The sequence below is a fragment of the Callorhinchus milii genome, unplaced genomic scaffold (genome assembly GCF_018977255.1).
Source record: "Callorhinchus milii isolate IMCB2004 unplaced genomic scaffold, IMCB_Cmil_1.0 Scaffold20, whole genome shotgun sequence".
Lineage (NCBI taxonomy): Eukaryota > Metazoa > Chordata > Chondrichthyes > Chimaeriformes > Callorhinchidae > Callorhinchus > Callorhinchus milii.
This window is the reverse complement of record NW_024704761.1, coordinates 9,675,794-9,692,008: the sequence shown is the minus strand read 5'-3', so window position 1 is coordinate 9,692,008 and position 16,215 is coordinate 9,675,794. Positions and strand designations below refer to the sequence as shown.

The window sequence follows — 16,215 nt, the reverse complement described above, 5'->3', positions numbered from 1 at the left end:
ACCATCAAACATTTCAGTGTAATGTCTCATCCAACGGTTGGCACATCTGGCAATGCAGTCCCATCTCTCTCTCTCTCCCCCCCCTCCGTGCTCCCTTGGATTGTCAGCCCACATTTTGCATTTAGAGTCACATTATTGAGCCCACATCATTGGTGAGAGCATTCGAATTTTCTTAATTTTCCTTCCGGTGCTGTGCAGGGTGGTGACGCCAAAGCTTTGGAGCCTGATTTCTAGTGCTCAGGTCAAAGTGCAGAATGAACAGCCATTTCAGTTTACGGAGGAGTGTAATGCCCTCCTCCTCCCTGTGCTATCTGACATCCACTAGCTCATCACACAGCGCTTTGTGTTTCCAAACAACCAAACTGGTGCAGTAGAAATTTGCATAACCAAAGGCTTTTAAATTGCCGGTTGTTCTTAGGGCCTTGTGTGACTGAGCTAACTGCAGCCGTTCACTGCTGCTACTAACAAGTTCCTCCATGGTACAAAGGCGGATCTTTGAAGCTGTCTTCAATGTTAGCTGAAAGATGGGATCTTAGCACTTGGGGTACTATTTTATTAAAATAAATGGATATCTGTTTCATAGCTAATTCTAGATATAGGGAATTTTTTTATTCCCCCCCCCCCAAATAAAAAATTGATCATTCATGTCATAGCTGTTGGTGGGACATGCTGGGGCAATTGTGCTGCTGCATTTGCGTATAAATACAGTAAATCCTGTGAAGCGATTTTAGATAATAATAATAATCTTTGCATTTGATATAGTGCCTTATCATCTCTTCGAGATGTCTCAGAGTGCTTCACAGAACATACTGTAAAGTGAATTGATCATGTTTTGTGGGCAAAACTCGGTAGGCAATTACGCACAGCGGCCACACGGCAGATGTCCTTCTCACGTGATAAGACACTGAACCAAATGCAAGGATTATTATTATTGTTAAGATTGTGGTGGGTATCAATTTGAATTCACAGTACTATTTTTGGCTTCACACAACCATTTAACCGTGTTTTTGAAGGGAGAAGTGCTGTTTGTGAATTAAAACGACTTGTGTGCAATAAATTGCACTGTGGCTTGAAACCCACTGCTCTCATGCCGAGTATCTGACCACACCAGACCAAGTGTAGTTTGCTGATGCAAGTTGTCTCATGGAGAAACAAAGAATTTGTACAGTGTGTATATTACGCATGTATAGCTATTAGGTTAGCACAATGGCAACTATTTTCATTTATCTTGCACCTCAGATGAGCAGGCACCACGGAGAAGGGGAGAGCGCAATAACTGTTTGTCTGATACCCCAGAATTGGGGATTGCTGTATTGCATCAAATCCCTCCAGATCAGATTGTATTTATATTATTCTTGACGCTGATGGTGGTAATGACCTTTGTAGAAAGCACTTGAATATCATAAATTTTAAATAGGTTCTGGATGGGAACAATATTAATCCAAACAGTGGATGCACCAGGAAAGTAAAAGTAATGTTGTGAGGACTGTCATAACACTCTTGTTGGATGGACAAATGGTGATAAATATCGATCAAAGTACATCTTACAGAACATTAATTACCACCACGGTTCTTTGCACATTGAAGGACCATTTCCACAGTGAGGAAATAATTTTTGATTCATATTAACTGTTAGGTCATTTTTGTGGTTATACACCTGTAGATGAGGTTCAAACAGGCAATGAAAATTCCATCTAAGGGTCATTATTTAACTGATTCAATCATATAGTTAAAGTCTTTTAATTTCCCTTCTGAAATCAACTGAACCCTTCTGAATAAAGCTTATTATTCATAGCAGCTGAGCCGATCTGGTGTTCTGTAGTAAGATGATCGATGCACTGACATTACTCTGAAGGGTCCTTTTGATGGGAACACCGATAATCTAACAGCCAAATGAACAAGATAGTCTATTTACTGTCTGGATCAACTGTGTGGATTGTGTAAGCAGATAATCCTGGCAGGTAACCAATCTTTCAGTCTGGAATGTGCAAAGTAGCAACGAGCTGATTTACATCTTGTGCTGACAAATTGTCATTTACTCAAAGCCAGGAATTGCATGATTAAACTGCTGTGCTTTTGGTAAATATTGTTTGTTTGAGAAAGAAGATCAGGCGTAATGAATGAGCTTTTAAAGGAAATTGTTCAATATTGCCTTTTGTAATATTAAAAAATGCTGCCATTTCTCAAACTCTACTTACTTTTGGGTATTGGTCAAGTGGTCATATTCTTGTGTTTGAGTCAGCCAAGCAGAAAATTGGGAATAACTGTCAGACATGTTTGATTCTGTATCTATACCAAACCATTACAATATATTTTTAAATTCTTGCAATTTTGCACTCAGGCCTATTATAAATGCCTAGTTTGAGGTTACCTCAAACTATTGGCTCTTTTAATTTTGGAACAATTGAAGCAGAGTAGTGCATAGAATTTTCTATCCTGCTTCGACTGGATGTATACCATGTCCCAGAGTTACAAAGTGGTGTTCAGTTCAATGTCACCTTGTTCCTAAGATACCATGAACTTTTCATTTTAACTGTTGTATCCCGCTATTGGGCAGGGTGTCATCTTACACTTTGTGAGAGACGCGAGCTCTAGAGTGAACAATTTATCTGATGTGGCATTCTGTCTTCCTGGCATTGGTAATGCTGGATGATTTATCATTTAATCTACTAAATGGGTTGATTAGTGCTATCTGCAAGTATTAAACAAAGTACTGTGAAGGGATAGGGGTTTGGTCTCCATTTCAATTCCTGGTAAAGTGATAAATACTGTACAGTTATGCTATTTAGGTCTCTCCCTCATTTGTCAAAGGCACATTCTCTAACCACTCTTCTATTTTCCTATTACTCTCATCCTCTACGTACATAGGCTTCTACCCCACCCTCTGTGCTTCAGTACTCAGGGTGGTGTTGACCTTACTTTCCTCATTCCACTTGTTAAGAGCCTCACTGTAAGTCCCATATCTGTATAGTACAAGGTACATTTTTCTAAAAACACAATAGAATTATTTTTTCCTTATCTGTTTTCCACTTAATTGCAGCTGCATTGAATCGTGTAAATATTAATGTGTTTTCTGCGAATGTGATTTTGTGAAATGTGCTAAAATGATTTTACAGTTTCCCAAATTACTGGTTTCTGAAGCTGGGTGCTAATTTGATTAGTTTAGCTACCTAAAAGTATGACATCCTGTTAAACGGAACAATTTAATTTTAATTTGTGATCATCAAGTGTGGGATCTCACCAAAGTAGAATGGAATATTTTCTGCTTTTAGCATTTAGCACTTCTACTTTTTCACTATAATATTCTGTGAAATGCTTTGAGACATCTCAAAGAAGCGATAAGGCGCTATATCAAATGCCAGTATTTTTATTGTAATAATAATCGTCATGGTCCTATGCAAGGTTTAGTATAAGATCATCAAATCCTCATGTCTTGGACATAAAGATATGAAGTTATTTCCAAGAGAGCAAGGCTGATTAAAATGTTTTCAGGCTGGCAATGTTAGGTTGGATGTAGCTGCAGTTAAACTGTCTAGTTTTTCATTAAAAAAAAGGAAAATGGATGTTGGGACACTCAGAAAATACAAAATATTTTGTTATCTATGGAGAAAGATGTGTTGAGATGGATTTTATTGTATATAAAGAGACAGGTGAGCTCCCAGCTGGCTTACTCAGCACAAACAGCTCATTGCACTACCCAATAATGAAGTTAGAATAATCCTTGCATTTGGAATAATGCCTTTCTCATCAGGAAAACGTTCCAAAGCGTTTCACAGGATTCACAGTGGAGTGACTGTTTACTTGTGGGTGACGTTGGTGCCTATGTAGAGATTATTCCATATTGATCCAGATTTGTACTCTTAGCTGATCGCAACTGCGATAGCATTGCATCTGTCTGTTCAGTAAAGAGAAAAAAGAGTTCAACTATTTTGACCTGTAGAAGAAAATTATGGAAAGCTAAAATTGCATCAATGCAGGAAAGAGAATGAGGAAGAGGAAGAAAAAAATAGGGGGAAGGAAATTGGAGAAGAGCAGAAGTGAAAATGTTAAAATTGATTTTATGAGCTTGTAATCTGGGTTTTATCTGGAGCCTTCTCCTAACCTTTGGATAACATTATAATTGTATTAGTGTTGTGTTTGATAACTATAATATGTGAGCTGAAAGAAAGCCATCTTAGGGAAGCAAGAATTTTGTTAGGCCCAGTAGCAGACCAATTGCTAAAAGGGATTTAAAATTGGGTGTGTCTCAGTTTATAATTAGATCTGCTTTGACGCGTGGCCCTGTGTATCTTCTGTTTCATAGTTCTGGTAAATCAGACTTATTTATATTCAAGTACAGTTCCACAGGTGAGGAGAAGACGAGCCAGTGAAGGAACTATCACCATCTTGAGCTCGATGGTCTTCAATTATGTAATTTCTATGGTCATGAAAGACTGTCATCTCCCGTTGTTGCCTACAGCACAGTTGATAGTTTAAATGCAAAATAATAGCAGCTTGACATAGATTCTTAAAATTGGTCAAGTAAAATGGATTAGGGATTTTAAATCCAGTAGGTTCTTAGAGGTTTATGTATGTTCTTAACTTGTATACCAGATGTTATAGTTTCGCCGACAAAATATACAGTCAATTTACTCTACAGTATATTCTGTGAAGGGCTTTGAGAAGTTTGGAAGCCTTGATAAGGAGCTATATCAAATGCAAGTATTATTATAGTAATTTCCTTCCTTTCTGCATTTTTTTTGCCATTTATTTAACAAGCTATTTTTTTCTTTTCAAATAAACGTACAATATAATTGTTATTCCCAGCGCAATTTCTTCTGAACAGTGTAGAAAACAGCTCTCCAAATATGACTCAACAGGATAGGCAGAACTGAGAAATGTGTGGTCTTTCTTGGGAAGAACTGCAAGATTTTGGCAGCTGCTGATTATTTAAATGGAAATCATCAAGTTTGGTGACAGTCAACAGCTCGATGGAAATGTTCGGGTAAGAAGGGAACGTTTCACTTGTCAGTCTTTTTGGGTGAAATGGGTCAGCTGATGAGACTGAGTGACAAAGGTGGAGCTTGTGGCTAATATTTCTAGTCTGATTTACATTCTCTGCAGTATTTGGTGCGTTCCTTATACCAGCTGACTGCAGCCTTGTGTACAAACAAGGGTGAATTGCTTTCTGTTTCACCAATGCAATCAAACAGTGTATTAAAAATACCACCTGCTGTAGTAGCAGTAAGCTATACAGACCAGAAAATTCATTTCGATTCCTGCTCTGAGACAGCAGTTGGGATGCAGCATCGGTCTTGGTATATTCTGAGACAGGAGGAGGATAAATCATCTGGGATTTCCACTCCTGATGTCTAGTTTAGGCTTTCAGTCATCCATACAAAGGAACACATTTGCTTTATACAGCATAAAGATTCTAGCCCTCCTGTCAAGTTCAGATCAAAAGAACATCCAACTGCTTTTTTCGTCCAAGTTATTCAAAAAATACAGTCAATTCACTTTACAGTATATTCTGTGAAGCGCTTTGTGACGTCTAGAAGACCTGATAAGACACTGTATCAAATGCAAGGATTATTATTCTGCTTGTCATGCACTGTGACAGGAAGCCTCAGTGGCTGCTTATCAAGTCCTCCAAGATGCTACCCTGCATGAAGGGTGCTATATAAATGCTAGTTGTTGTTGTACTTGCACAGCTCCAGACATTACTACACGGCTGTCTAGATCTCAGCATTATCATTGTTATTACTGCTTGTTATTTCACTATTGGTATCTTCTGTTATACAGAATGCATCTTGCTAGTGTTGGCAGCTAACAGCTACTTCCAGAAAGGAAGGTTATGATTCAAGTCTGGCACCTGACTAAACTGTATGATGTATGACTACTCATGGTGATATATTTCCTCATGCTAATGTATGTACGTGGTATATTTACTCACAGAACCAGTTTAGGAGGGTACATTATTTGTGATGAGTGCTTTGAGGGTGAAATTCTATTGAGTTCGTTTTTGACATAAAGCTGCTATGCAGTGCATTGAACTTTTTGATTTAGAGTTACCACAGTGCATGGGGATGGGGGGGTGAGTACAGGGGAGAAGGAAGAAGCGAACTCAATATCATGCTGGATTTCATACATCTAAGTAAAGCGACATTGTTTTCCTTCCACTGAAATTAGCTCATCAGTTATGCCAAGACTGACAAAAGAAGAAGAATGGTAATGTCCAAGGGATTTCTGTCTGTTGAGAAACCTCTTCCCTCATAGGAATATGAGTGCTTTGAACTGGAAAAGACTATTCCCAAAGTAACACAACAAAATCCTAAACTATATCTCTTCGTCCCCAGTCACCTTATTTGTCAAGTAGCTAGAATTTTTTTTCTTGATTCCTAATTCCCTCTTGAATTTACTTACACAATCTGCTTCAATCTCTCTGTGTTTAATGTAGTTAAATCTAAGCTGCCTGTTAACCTTCCCCCTTTTAACCTTGAATCTATGTCCCATTGAAGTATTCGATCGTGTTGTTCACAGATCTGGGGTTTGTAGCCGGGAGGGAAGTAAATTGCAGCAGAAATCTTGAGCATACTCAGATTGCATGAGGCTCGACTATTGTTTGACAATTCAATGTAAAGTCATCCATTAAAGGAAGGATGTTTTGTGCAGAAGTTCCTCTGCAACATCCCCAGTGATTTTATCTTGTGTTGTAAAAGACTGACTTGGCTTCAGAAATTAGCTAAGTTTTCAACTTAAAATATGACCTCCTTGTACATAATTTTTCTTTCTTTTAGACTTTTTTTTAGGCTAGACAAACACAACATTGTGCTTCCTGTTGCTTTCCTTTTTTAGAAATGTGATCAGTTATGGGGAGTGTTGGTATCTGGCATTTGAGTTTGGGGACTGCTATTGCGGTAGCCTGTTTTTTTTTAATAAAACAAAATGAAAACCAAAACTTGGGCTGGAAAAATTCTTAGTATCAGAGATGTCAGTGTACAACTTAAGAAGACTCTTGGAATGGATAATAATAATAATCCTTGCAATTGATATAGCACCTTATCACGTCTTCGAGACGTCTCAAAGTGCTTCACAGAATATACTGCAAAGTGAATTGACTGTATATTTTTGGAAACCCGGCAGCCAATTGCGCACAGCAGTGTCCCACAAACAGTCGCGAATTGAGTGAACTTTTTTTTTCTTTTTAAGGGATTATTACCCCTGGAAAAGCGGTCCACCAATCAACTAACAACCGTGATCCTATTTACTCCTAGGCAAACAGAGGCGTGTGGAGTAAGAAAACTTGCCCAACATTTCACCCTGCCGGGAATCAAACCCAGGTCTCTCGCTTGCAAGGCGAGTGCACTAACCACTGAGTTACAGGACTCCACATATAATATAACTGAGGTACTAATGGGACACGTATCCCAAACTGGTTTCTGAATCTCCTTTTGAGTGCATTGTGCACCCTTGTGGAGAGGCTGTTGCAGATTACATTTCAGCTATTGAATCTTGATCTTGAGTGGTGCAGGAACTCATTGTGAAATACTCAATTACTGTTGTTATTTGAAGGTGAAAATAACTCTCAAGATTTCAGTAGCAATTTAAGCGCAGTGGAAATTATTACAAAAGTAGTCTTTACACTTCCATGAGCATGTTGACGGTCAAAGCTTCCACTGCTTGCTCTCTTTAAAATTGAATGTGTTATTCTGTGAGATGAATTAAAGCCTCAAACTTTTGCAGAGCTAAAGTAAGACTGTAAGAGATTTGGGTCACCTTCAAATTTATCACATATATAACCATTAAGTTGCAGGAGTGCATTTTCCTGCAAGGATTGAGGAAAAAAATAGAGAAAAACAGAGAAAGGATTAAGGAGAAAAGGTTTGCCATGTAGGGTTGGTTGAGAAGGCAGTAAATTGGTTCTCATGAGCATTGTGGATTTTTCTCTGATGACGAGCACACATTAAAATCTGTATTGCCTTTTGATCCGAAACATAATTTCTGTCAGTGGTAGCAGGTTGTTTTGAACATTAAATATAGGATGGGTTGGAGCAATTTTGCTGAAGTGAAGTGTCAAACATTGCACAACCACAGAAATGTACAGTACAAAATATCATTTCACACATTGTATCTGTACTGATTATTTAACGTTAGTCCATTTACTTGCCTTTTCCCCACAACATTACAAATTATTCAATTTTAGATAATGTACCCAGTTCAGTTCACTCTTGAAAGCTCATATGGATTCTGCCTCGACCACCATATCGAGCACGACGTTCCACGACAATAACAATTGTCTGTGTTTTTTTAAAAAAAATTAATCTCGCTTTTGGTCCTTTGCTAATTATATCAAATTGGAGGATATGGTAATAGAAACATAAAAAATAATTAAAAATCTATTCTCTTCTATTTTTCTCTCTCTCCCCCCACCCTTCCCCATTTATTTCTGCTTCAGATTTGCTTTGGAATGAAGCACCACCCACTGTATCTAGTATTTATAGTCGATTAGCTGTTACAGGAAAGAGCTCAAATGTGCACCAGTTACTGAGGAAGTGACTGCACTGATCCTCGACCTCCAGCCCAACATTTACATTTCACTAACTGAATAATCTCTGTTTAAGTGGATTAAAATCAATCTGGGAAGAAGACTGCTTATACAGGCTGCATTGCGTTCAGTTTTGCAGGGGATTAGTCATTTTGAAATTGGATCTTGCTTGCTCTGTAAGAGATGCAGCATTTTTCATTAAGAAAAATGCCTGATTCTGCTAGAAAAGTGGTGGTGATGGGGGTGGTGGGATTTTTACTGAGTGATCGAAAGGGCTAGAAGGGGAAGAATGCAATGTGTATCTACGCATTTGTGCTATGCTATTGGAGATCCCTGGAGGGATTTGAAGCATTGGATTTTCAGCATTGTGCAATGTGTTTTTTATTTTCCTGATATGTGATGCTATGCACTTGTAGTATGTGACAACAGCAGTTGCTTCACTGCAAGCAGACTGCAAGTAGTCTTTGAGTTTTATCCCTGAGCTAGATGGGTAGCCGTGATAATGGACACTATGAGAGGTGACTAAAACGCAACAACAACGTGCTATTTTGAATTTCTGGAAATAATAATAATAATAATCCTTGCATATGATATAGTGCTTATCATATCTTCGAGATGTCTCAAAGTGCTTCACAGAATATACTGTAAAGTGAACTGTATATTTTATGGGTGAAACGCCACAGCCAATTGTACACAGCAGTGTCCCAAAAAGAGTCGTGGATTGAGTGGCCAATTTATTATTATAATTTTTTTGAAGGAAGTATTACCCCTGGATAAACGATCCGCCAATCAACTAAGAACCGGGTTCCTACTCACCGCTAGGCGAACAGAGGCATGTGGAGTAAGGAAACTTGCCCACGTTTCCCTTGCCAGGAATCAAACCCAGGTTTCTTGCTTGCTAAGCGAGTGCTCTAGCCACTGAGTCACAGGACTCCACAAGTCCAAATGTTCTGTTAGAATCTGTTAATCAGTTACTCCTATGATTTACTAATTGTGTTTTGTAGTATATTAAACCGTAAGTGTTTTCTTGTTGATTCATGCACCATTATAATCGAGAAATTGAACTGTGAAGGTTGTCCACGTGAATGAGTATCCTCTTGGTTGCTTTCCATTCGATTCTCTGATCACATGGATTCTTTGCTAATGAATTGTGGATCCCCAGAGTTAAAACTCCCCTTTCATTGTGTTCTTAAAAATAAAGATGAATATAATATTCATAATATTGTTCGTACCAGATGTAATAGTTGTATGAACAGGGCAGGAGAGATATGCAGGGATAGTTACTGTGAAACTTTAGGCAAACGTCTGATTGAAAGAAAAGTTGTGCTGGGTCTTGTAGCAGCCTGGAATAGGTCATTTATAGCTGACATAGTCATTTGATATGAAAAAGGTTGAGGGATGTGAGATCATGGTACTGTTTTCTTGGTGAGCTGTTTAATCTAACAAAGGGATTGAAATTTTGTTTGTTCTAAGTCTATCTCTCATTGTCTGTTTATATTTACGTTTTAGATTGGGAAGTTTAGAAGAAGGCTGAGTTAAGAGTGAGTGATGGTGGGTTAGAAATCTGTCCACTTTATCCCAGGCTGCATTAAGGCCCACATGTAAAGGTGAATTAACTGTTTTGGTGCATATCTCTGTATCCTCACGCCAATTCCAGTCACCTTTAAGCCTGAGTTCCAGTTGCCGATTTGGAGCTTGAAGCCACAACCTCCTGCCTCAGAGGCTGATATACTCCCACTCTCGAGAGCGTTGCAGCAAACAGCCTGCGACAGGGAATGAAAATGCGATTGTGCGTGTACATTCTGCATTTGGTCATCGTGCCGTCAGCTACACACTGGATTTGCTACTTCCTCTGAACATGCCTCCAGTTAAGCTATTGAAGTACCAAGTGCTTATGGAATATAAAAGGTTTGGGTGCTGCAACTGGGTGGTGCTGAGAACTGTTAGCGTCTCTTATATATGACAAGTGCTGACTGTGTCATCAGTAGCTTTAATTGTCAGGAAGCCTACGTTACTGGAAACCCATTTGGTGCATTAGACAAAAATGGTAAAGTGGTAGTGCGTGGAACAACTCTTATCATGCTGTGAGATTTTAACCAGATGGTTTAAAAAGTGTGGAAAGTGGAGCATCTTGGGTTAAATTGTGTGGGTTAGGTTTCATGTTCACTTCCTAGTTTGAATTTGCATGAATTATGCTGTTTCTAAGAAATGCTGTAATTGTCATGAGTCTGTTGAGTATTGGGGAAGTGGCAGTGGAGGACGATAAACTGAGGAACTAGCAATAAAATGATCATGAGTTCAGTTGCAACTGAATCTGTGTATGTGTGCCTTTTGTGTCAAATATACTTGCTAGATGAAAAAAGACCAAGGTCCATCTAGTTTCGCCTTCCACCTTCCTGGAGGTTGCATGCACATATGTCCCAAACTACCTATGTATTATATCCCACAATGTTATTTCCTAAGAGAAAAGGATATATAAGGATATATAATATTTGAGCAATTCCATTTTCAGTTTACTCGATTAATCTTAAGAAATTGGAAGCATTTGTCTATCTATTTACTGTCTTCAATATTATGGTTTTTAATAAGGATTATTTTTGTATTCTTTGTTTCTGTTTACTTTTGATTTAAATTCACCCTCATTCCAAATCTCTGTCTTTGCACCCTAAAGCGCTCCAAGATGCCGTCCAGAGTAAAGGGTGCTATACAAATGCAACTTGTTGTTGTTGTTGCTCCTGGGGCCAGAATAATTGAATGCCTCTAAATAGATTCTACCTTTTGACTCTATTTTTATTTTCACTTTCACCAAGTAGTATTAACACAAGCTCAGGCGCTCTCAGCTCAGGTATTGCATGGCCAAACTCTGATTAAATGTCTTCCTCCTCCTTTGCCCAAGCAATTTATTTAATTACCAGCTGTACCAGTTGCTGCTTTGCTCGCACCCAAAGGATGGAATGTAGATTGACACACAGACAGACATTTTGTCTTTATTTATACTCAGCTGGGAGGACTCCTGGTTGGGAGTTCTCCTTGTTGGAATGCATACATGTGTGATGAGCTTGTAGGTCATAGCTTTTTCTGGCGCTATTTTGTTGCAGACTATATTAGTATAGATGCATCTCTCTAGAAGAGTGTGTGATTTCCTCTGTCGGTACTTTGTTGCAGAATACCGTGCGTTCCTCATATTTTGGGGCTTAATTAACAATAACTAAATTAACATTTGTACAGCGCCTTTCATGTCGGGAGGACGTCCCAAAGCATTTTTTGAATATAGCTCATCAATGATAGGAGATCCCCAAATAAGAATATGCCCATGACAGTCCCCCATGCAAGACCTTTCAGATGAGGTATAAAACGTGTAAAAACATCAAACGTTTTTTGCGTTCTTGGCAGACAGACAGACACACGGGCGCTTCGTCTTTATTGGTATAGATAACCGCAAATACAGCGCCCCCCCCCCCCCCCCCCCCCCGCTGCATTGACATTTTTGCATTCCACACCAGGCTGTGTGTGACTGTCAATGCTGAGTTGTCATCGATTTCCGTTTTACACTTCTACCCACCAGATAGTGAACTGTAACTGTTCCTACTCGAATGGAATACTTCTAGCCTGTTCTGAAATATTTTCAATTTAGGAACTGTTGGAATTGGCCAACGCGATGCCGAGACAGAAACTGGTTGATGCAGAGCTGGAAGGTCCCTCCATTGGTGCCGAGCTAACCAATCAGCTAAGGCAGCACTGGGGATGACACATATATCCTTCTAAGCGCTCCAATGCAAGTTATTCTTCTCCATGTCCCTGGGCTATCCAGTGGTACCGCTGGAAAGTGTGAGGCTAAACATTGGTTGAAAATGGGATTGAATTTGTCTTATCTCCCTCCTCCACTGTATCCAGGCACATTCTGATGGAGGGTCAACGCATTCCCTCATGCTCATACAGTATTTTTAAATGTTTGGTGTTGTATTACCGGACCATCGTAACTTAAAAAGGAAAGTGCGTGGAATTCAGTGGTCCTTGTTGAAGCCTTGTGGCAACTCCCAGTGCAGTAATGTGAGCTCATACCAACTTGACACGTCCCTTCTCCCATCCCCCTCCCTCCCCTTTGCCAGTACCGCTGAGTTCTTCTTTTCAGACATTATGCCACAGGGAAAGAGAGAAAACAGTGACCTGCCCTTTTGTGTCTTCATAGCAATATTTCAGAGTTGGGGTGTGGGAGCAGGTTGTTTGCCTGCCTACTCCCTTGGGGCTATGATGTGTCCCAGAGAGAAAATGGTCATAGGGGGAGAGAAGAGGTTCAGCACAAGTCGAGCAAACTCCCAAGTTGAACTGCGAATCGCCACTGTAATCCTGTACTTCTATCTCCACAGGTTTTAAATGAGGAATGCGATCAGAACTGGTACAAGGCTGAATTAAATGGAAAAGACGGCTTCATCCCCAAGAATTACATTGAAATGAAACCACACCCGTAAGTGAGAACATTTGGCCAACACTTGATCCACTAATGCAGCGTGTTGAATTGGTTGCTGGAATATGTCGTTTAGGGGTGGGCGACCCAGATTGTCTTTAATGGTGTGGTATTGTTATTTGTTGTTGCAAGATGAAACATATATTTCAAATACAATTTCCACATTCCTGAGAACTATTCAATTCAAGCACATTCCTGGCAATTTCTGATTATCCCCCGAAACTCAGCAGGCATTGAAACAAAAGTAGAAAGCTAACGATTGCCTCTTGTGACAATCACAGCTCTCTTTGGTTGAGAATTGGCTATGTTTTCAGACACCGCATTACAGGATAGCAACGTGGTTTCCCAACAGCACAGCCCAAAAGTCCCATTTCTCAGAGTCTCCCTGATTAGTATTGTTGCTTGTGCAATACTTTTTTTATGCAGTTGTTCCATGTGTAGTGTACATGACCATGCTTTTTGAGCAGTTTACGGCATTCCCATTGTTCTTTGAGACATTCTTTTACTAGAATGTGCTATATAAATACAATCTATTTTTAACTTGGAGGTGGCAAGTAAGGATCTTGTCCAGTACAATCCCAAATTACTAAATTGATGAGCTGTTTTCAGTGTGTATTGAAGCAGTGTAATCACAGAAAAAATTGCCTAGTTCTGCTCATTCTGCCTATGGTTTGCTGTGGTTGTGAACCTACATTTGTGTGCCTATAGTTTCTGCTCACCGTAGAGTGAAGTTGGCGCTGACAGAGGTGGACTTGTGAGCAATAGTCTGGTTCATTCGTCTTTTTAGATGCATCAAAGATGTGGTTGTAAAATATAATTTCCATGTCCAACAAAGATAATAAATTCTCAAAGAAATCAATTTTGACCATCCACACATTTCTAATGGAGTCGGTATCGGCTAACATAGGAACACCACTGAATCTTTTCCTTTGTTTGACTCCATCTATGGGCTACATTGCCAAAGTGTGTTGAGGAAACACACTTCCAGTAGAGGTTACTGGAAAGCAACCAGGATTGGAAACTCTGGCTTTATTTCCTTTCTTAATCTTTGGTGCTGATGATGGTGTTTATGCAACTCTTCTGATCAGCTAACTCAGCACTTATCACAGAAGAAATGGTGCCATTCCCAGTATGCATGGCTTGATTACTTGCTGGATAAACTAGCTGAGCTTTTGGAAGAGTGCACCACAATTTTAACAAAGCAATCAGAAGCTAATCAGTCTGCTGGGATTTAACTGTCTGCTCTGGAAGCTCGTCTTCTTAGCAGTTTGGTTTAAAAAAAATGCAAAGCTGTTACCTGGAATATAATTCAACTTCAATATCTGCATTAAGACGTCATATCAAATGCAAGGATTATTATTATAGTATTATCAATGTGAAAGTGTGCTGAATTTTATTTGGATGTACATAGACCGTGGCTTGTTGTACATGTATGGTTAGGAAAGAGTGGCTCTCTGATTAATGGAATCCACGGTATTAATTATAAGAATGAGGCTTAAAACAAATGCTCTAATGTGATTAGCAATATTGCTACAGGAAGCGAGCCACTGGCCAAATACTGATGTCATTTTTTTTCCAAGTTAATAGTAATATATCTGGGGCTAGAGGGATTTGAGTTGTCGGAAAGACCCTTTTGCATTTGACTTAAATCTGCATATGTAGATTAGGTGTAATTAGCATACCTTTGCTCTTTTAACACATCTAGTGTGTATCTTTTTTATAATTGAGGCTTATTGGATTTTATAAGTCCTCTGATTTAGTACCATCAAATCCTCCAAAAGTCGTGTTTGATACGATTAAGAAGAATTAAGTGTTTTTTGTCCTTGAAATATATTCTCCCCAGCTTCCCTTTTCTTGCTTCTTTACGCCCTCTCTTCCCGTTCCTCTCCCGGCCCCCCCCCCCACCACCACCACCCCCCATACAAAAGTTTTTGAACTAAAATAACATGTCCAAATTGTGAGAGGCAACAATAAACAAGGTAAACAGGATGCTGGGTATTTTCGAGTGCTGTGATTAGCCCTGCCTTGAGTACTGTACACAGCTTGGTGACCAAAACAGAAATAGGCTGACCAGACACTCGAGGTAATGTAGAGAAGAGCAACGAGGATGATCGATCCCTATTGTTACAGAACAACAACAACAACAAGATTCCATTTATAGAGCGCCTTTCACGTCGGGAGGACGTCCTAAGGCGCTGGACAGTTGGGTCAGGATCCCAACAGGGGGGAAATGGTCAGGGGGAGGGAAGGGAGGGAGCGAGGAGGGGGGAAATGGTCAGGGTGAGGGGAGCGAAGGGAAGGGAGGGGGCAAGGAGGGGGGAAATGGTCAGGGTGAGGGGAGGGAAGGGAGGGGGAGAGGAGGGGGGAAATGGTCAGGGTGAGGGGAGGGAAGGGAGGGGGCGAAGAGGGGGTAGAGAGTTGAGAGGGGAGCTGAAGGCACGGTCAAAGAGACCGGCCTTGAAGGAGGAAAGGGAAGAGGCGGCGAAGGCACTGGGGATAGAGTTCCAGAGCCTCGGGGCTGAGAGGCTGAAGGCCCGGCCACCGATGGTAGGGCGGTTGGGGCGGGGGATGTGGAGCAGACCGGAGCCAGAGGAACGGAGGGTACGGGCAGGTAGGGAGGGGGATAGTAGGTCGGAGAGGTGAAATGAACTGTTGAGCATGCGACAAGCTAGGGCAAGCTCTTCGGTTTTGAAAGGAGGCATTGCAGAAGGGAATGTACAGAGGTATTTAAGATTTTAAATAGTATTGAAGAACTAAGCTCAGAACAGTACTTTCAGGTAAAGAGGAAGCAGAAAAAGAAGGCACAGGCTCAGTTAAGATGGTTATTCCGGAAGAATGAGATCAAATAGGCTATGGGGCCTTCTTCACCCAAGCCCCTCTTGTGAAACATCCAGGTTCAGCATGCAGTTTAAGCCCCGTTTACCTGATGTAGCAATAACAAACAAATCAATCTTCAAACCCATAGAGGAAAACAGTAACATGGCAGAAAATTTGTGTATTTTAAGGTAGAGATCACTGTTAGCATCAGTTGGATGATGTGGTGTAAAAACAAAATGTTTTACACTGCGTAATATGTGGTTGCTTGCAAAGGCAAGATCACCTAATGAAATACCCTAGCCACAAACTTGCTTAAACCCTTTCCAGACTCTGTTCTCTGATTGCCTCCATAGTGAAGAGCTTCAGGATCTCTTGTGTGCAAGCAACACAAATGTAAGGAGAAAGGGAA

The 16,215-nt window shown here is 40.1% G+C and overlaps 1 protein-coding gene across 1 annotated transcript in view; it reads left to right on the top strand.

Annotated features, from left to right (window-relative positions):
- Positions 1-16,215, top strand: part of grb2a (growth factor receptor-bound protein 2a) — a 71,557-nt gene that overhangs the window by 34,874 nt on the left and 20,468 nt on the right. The window contains exon 2 of the mRNA XM_042342349.1: positions 12,892-12,989. Coding sequence (XP_042198283.1) covers positions 12,892-12,989 — 98 coding nt within the window. The remainder of the gene's footprint in view (positions 1-12,891; positions 12,990-16,215) is intronic.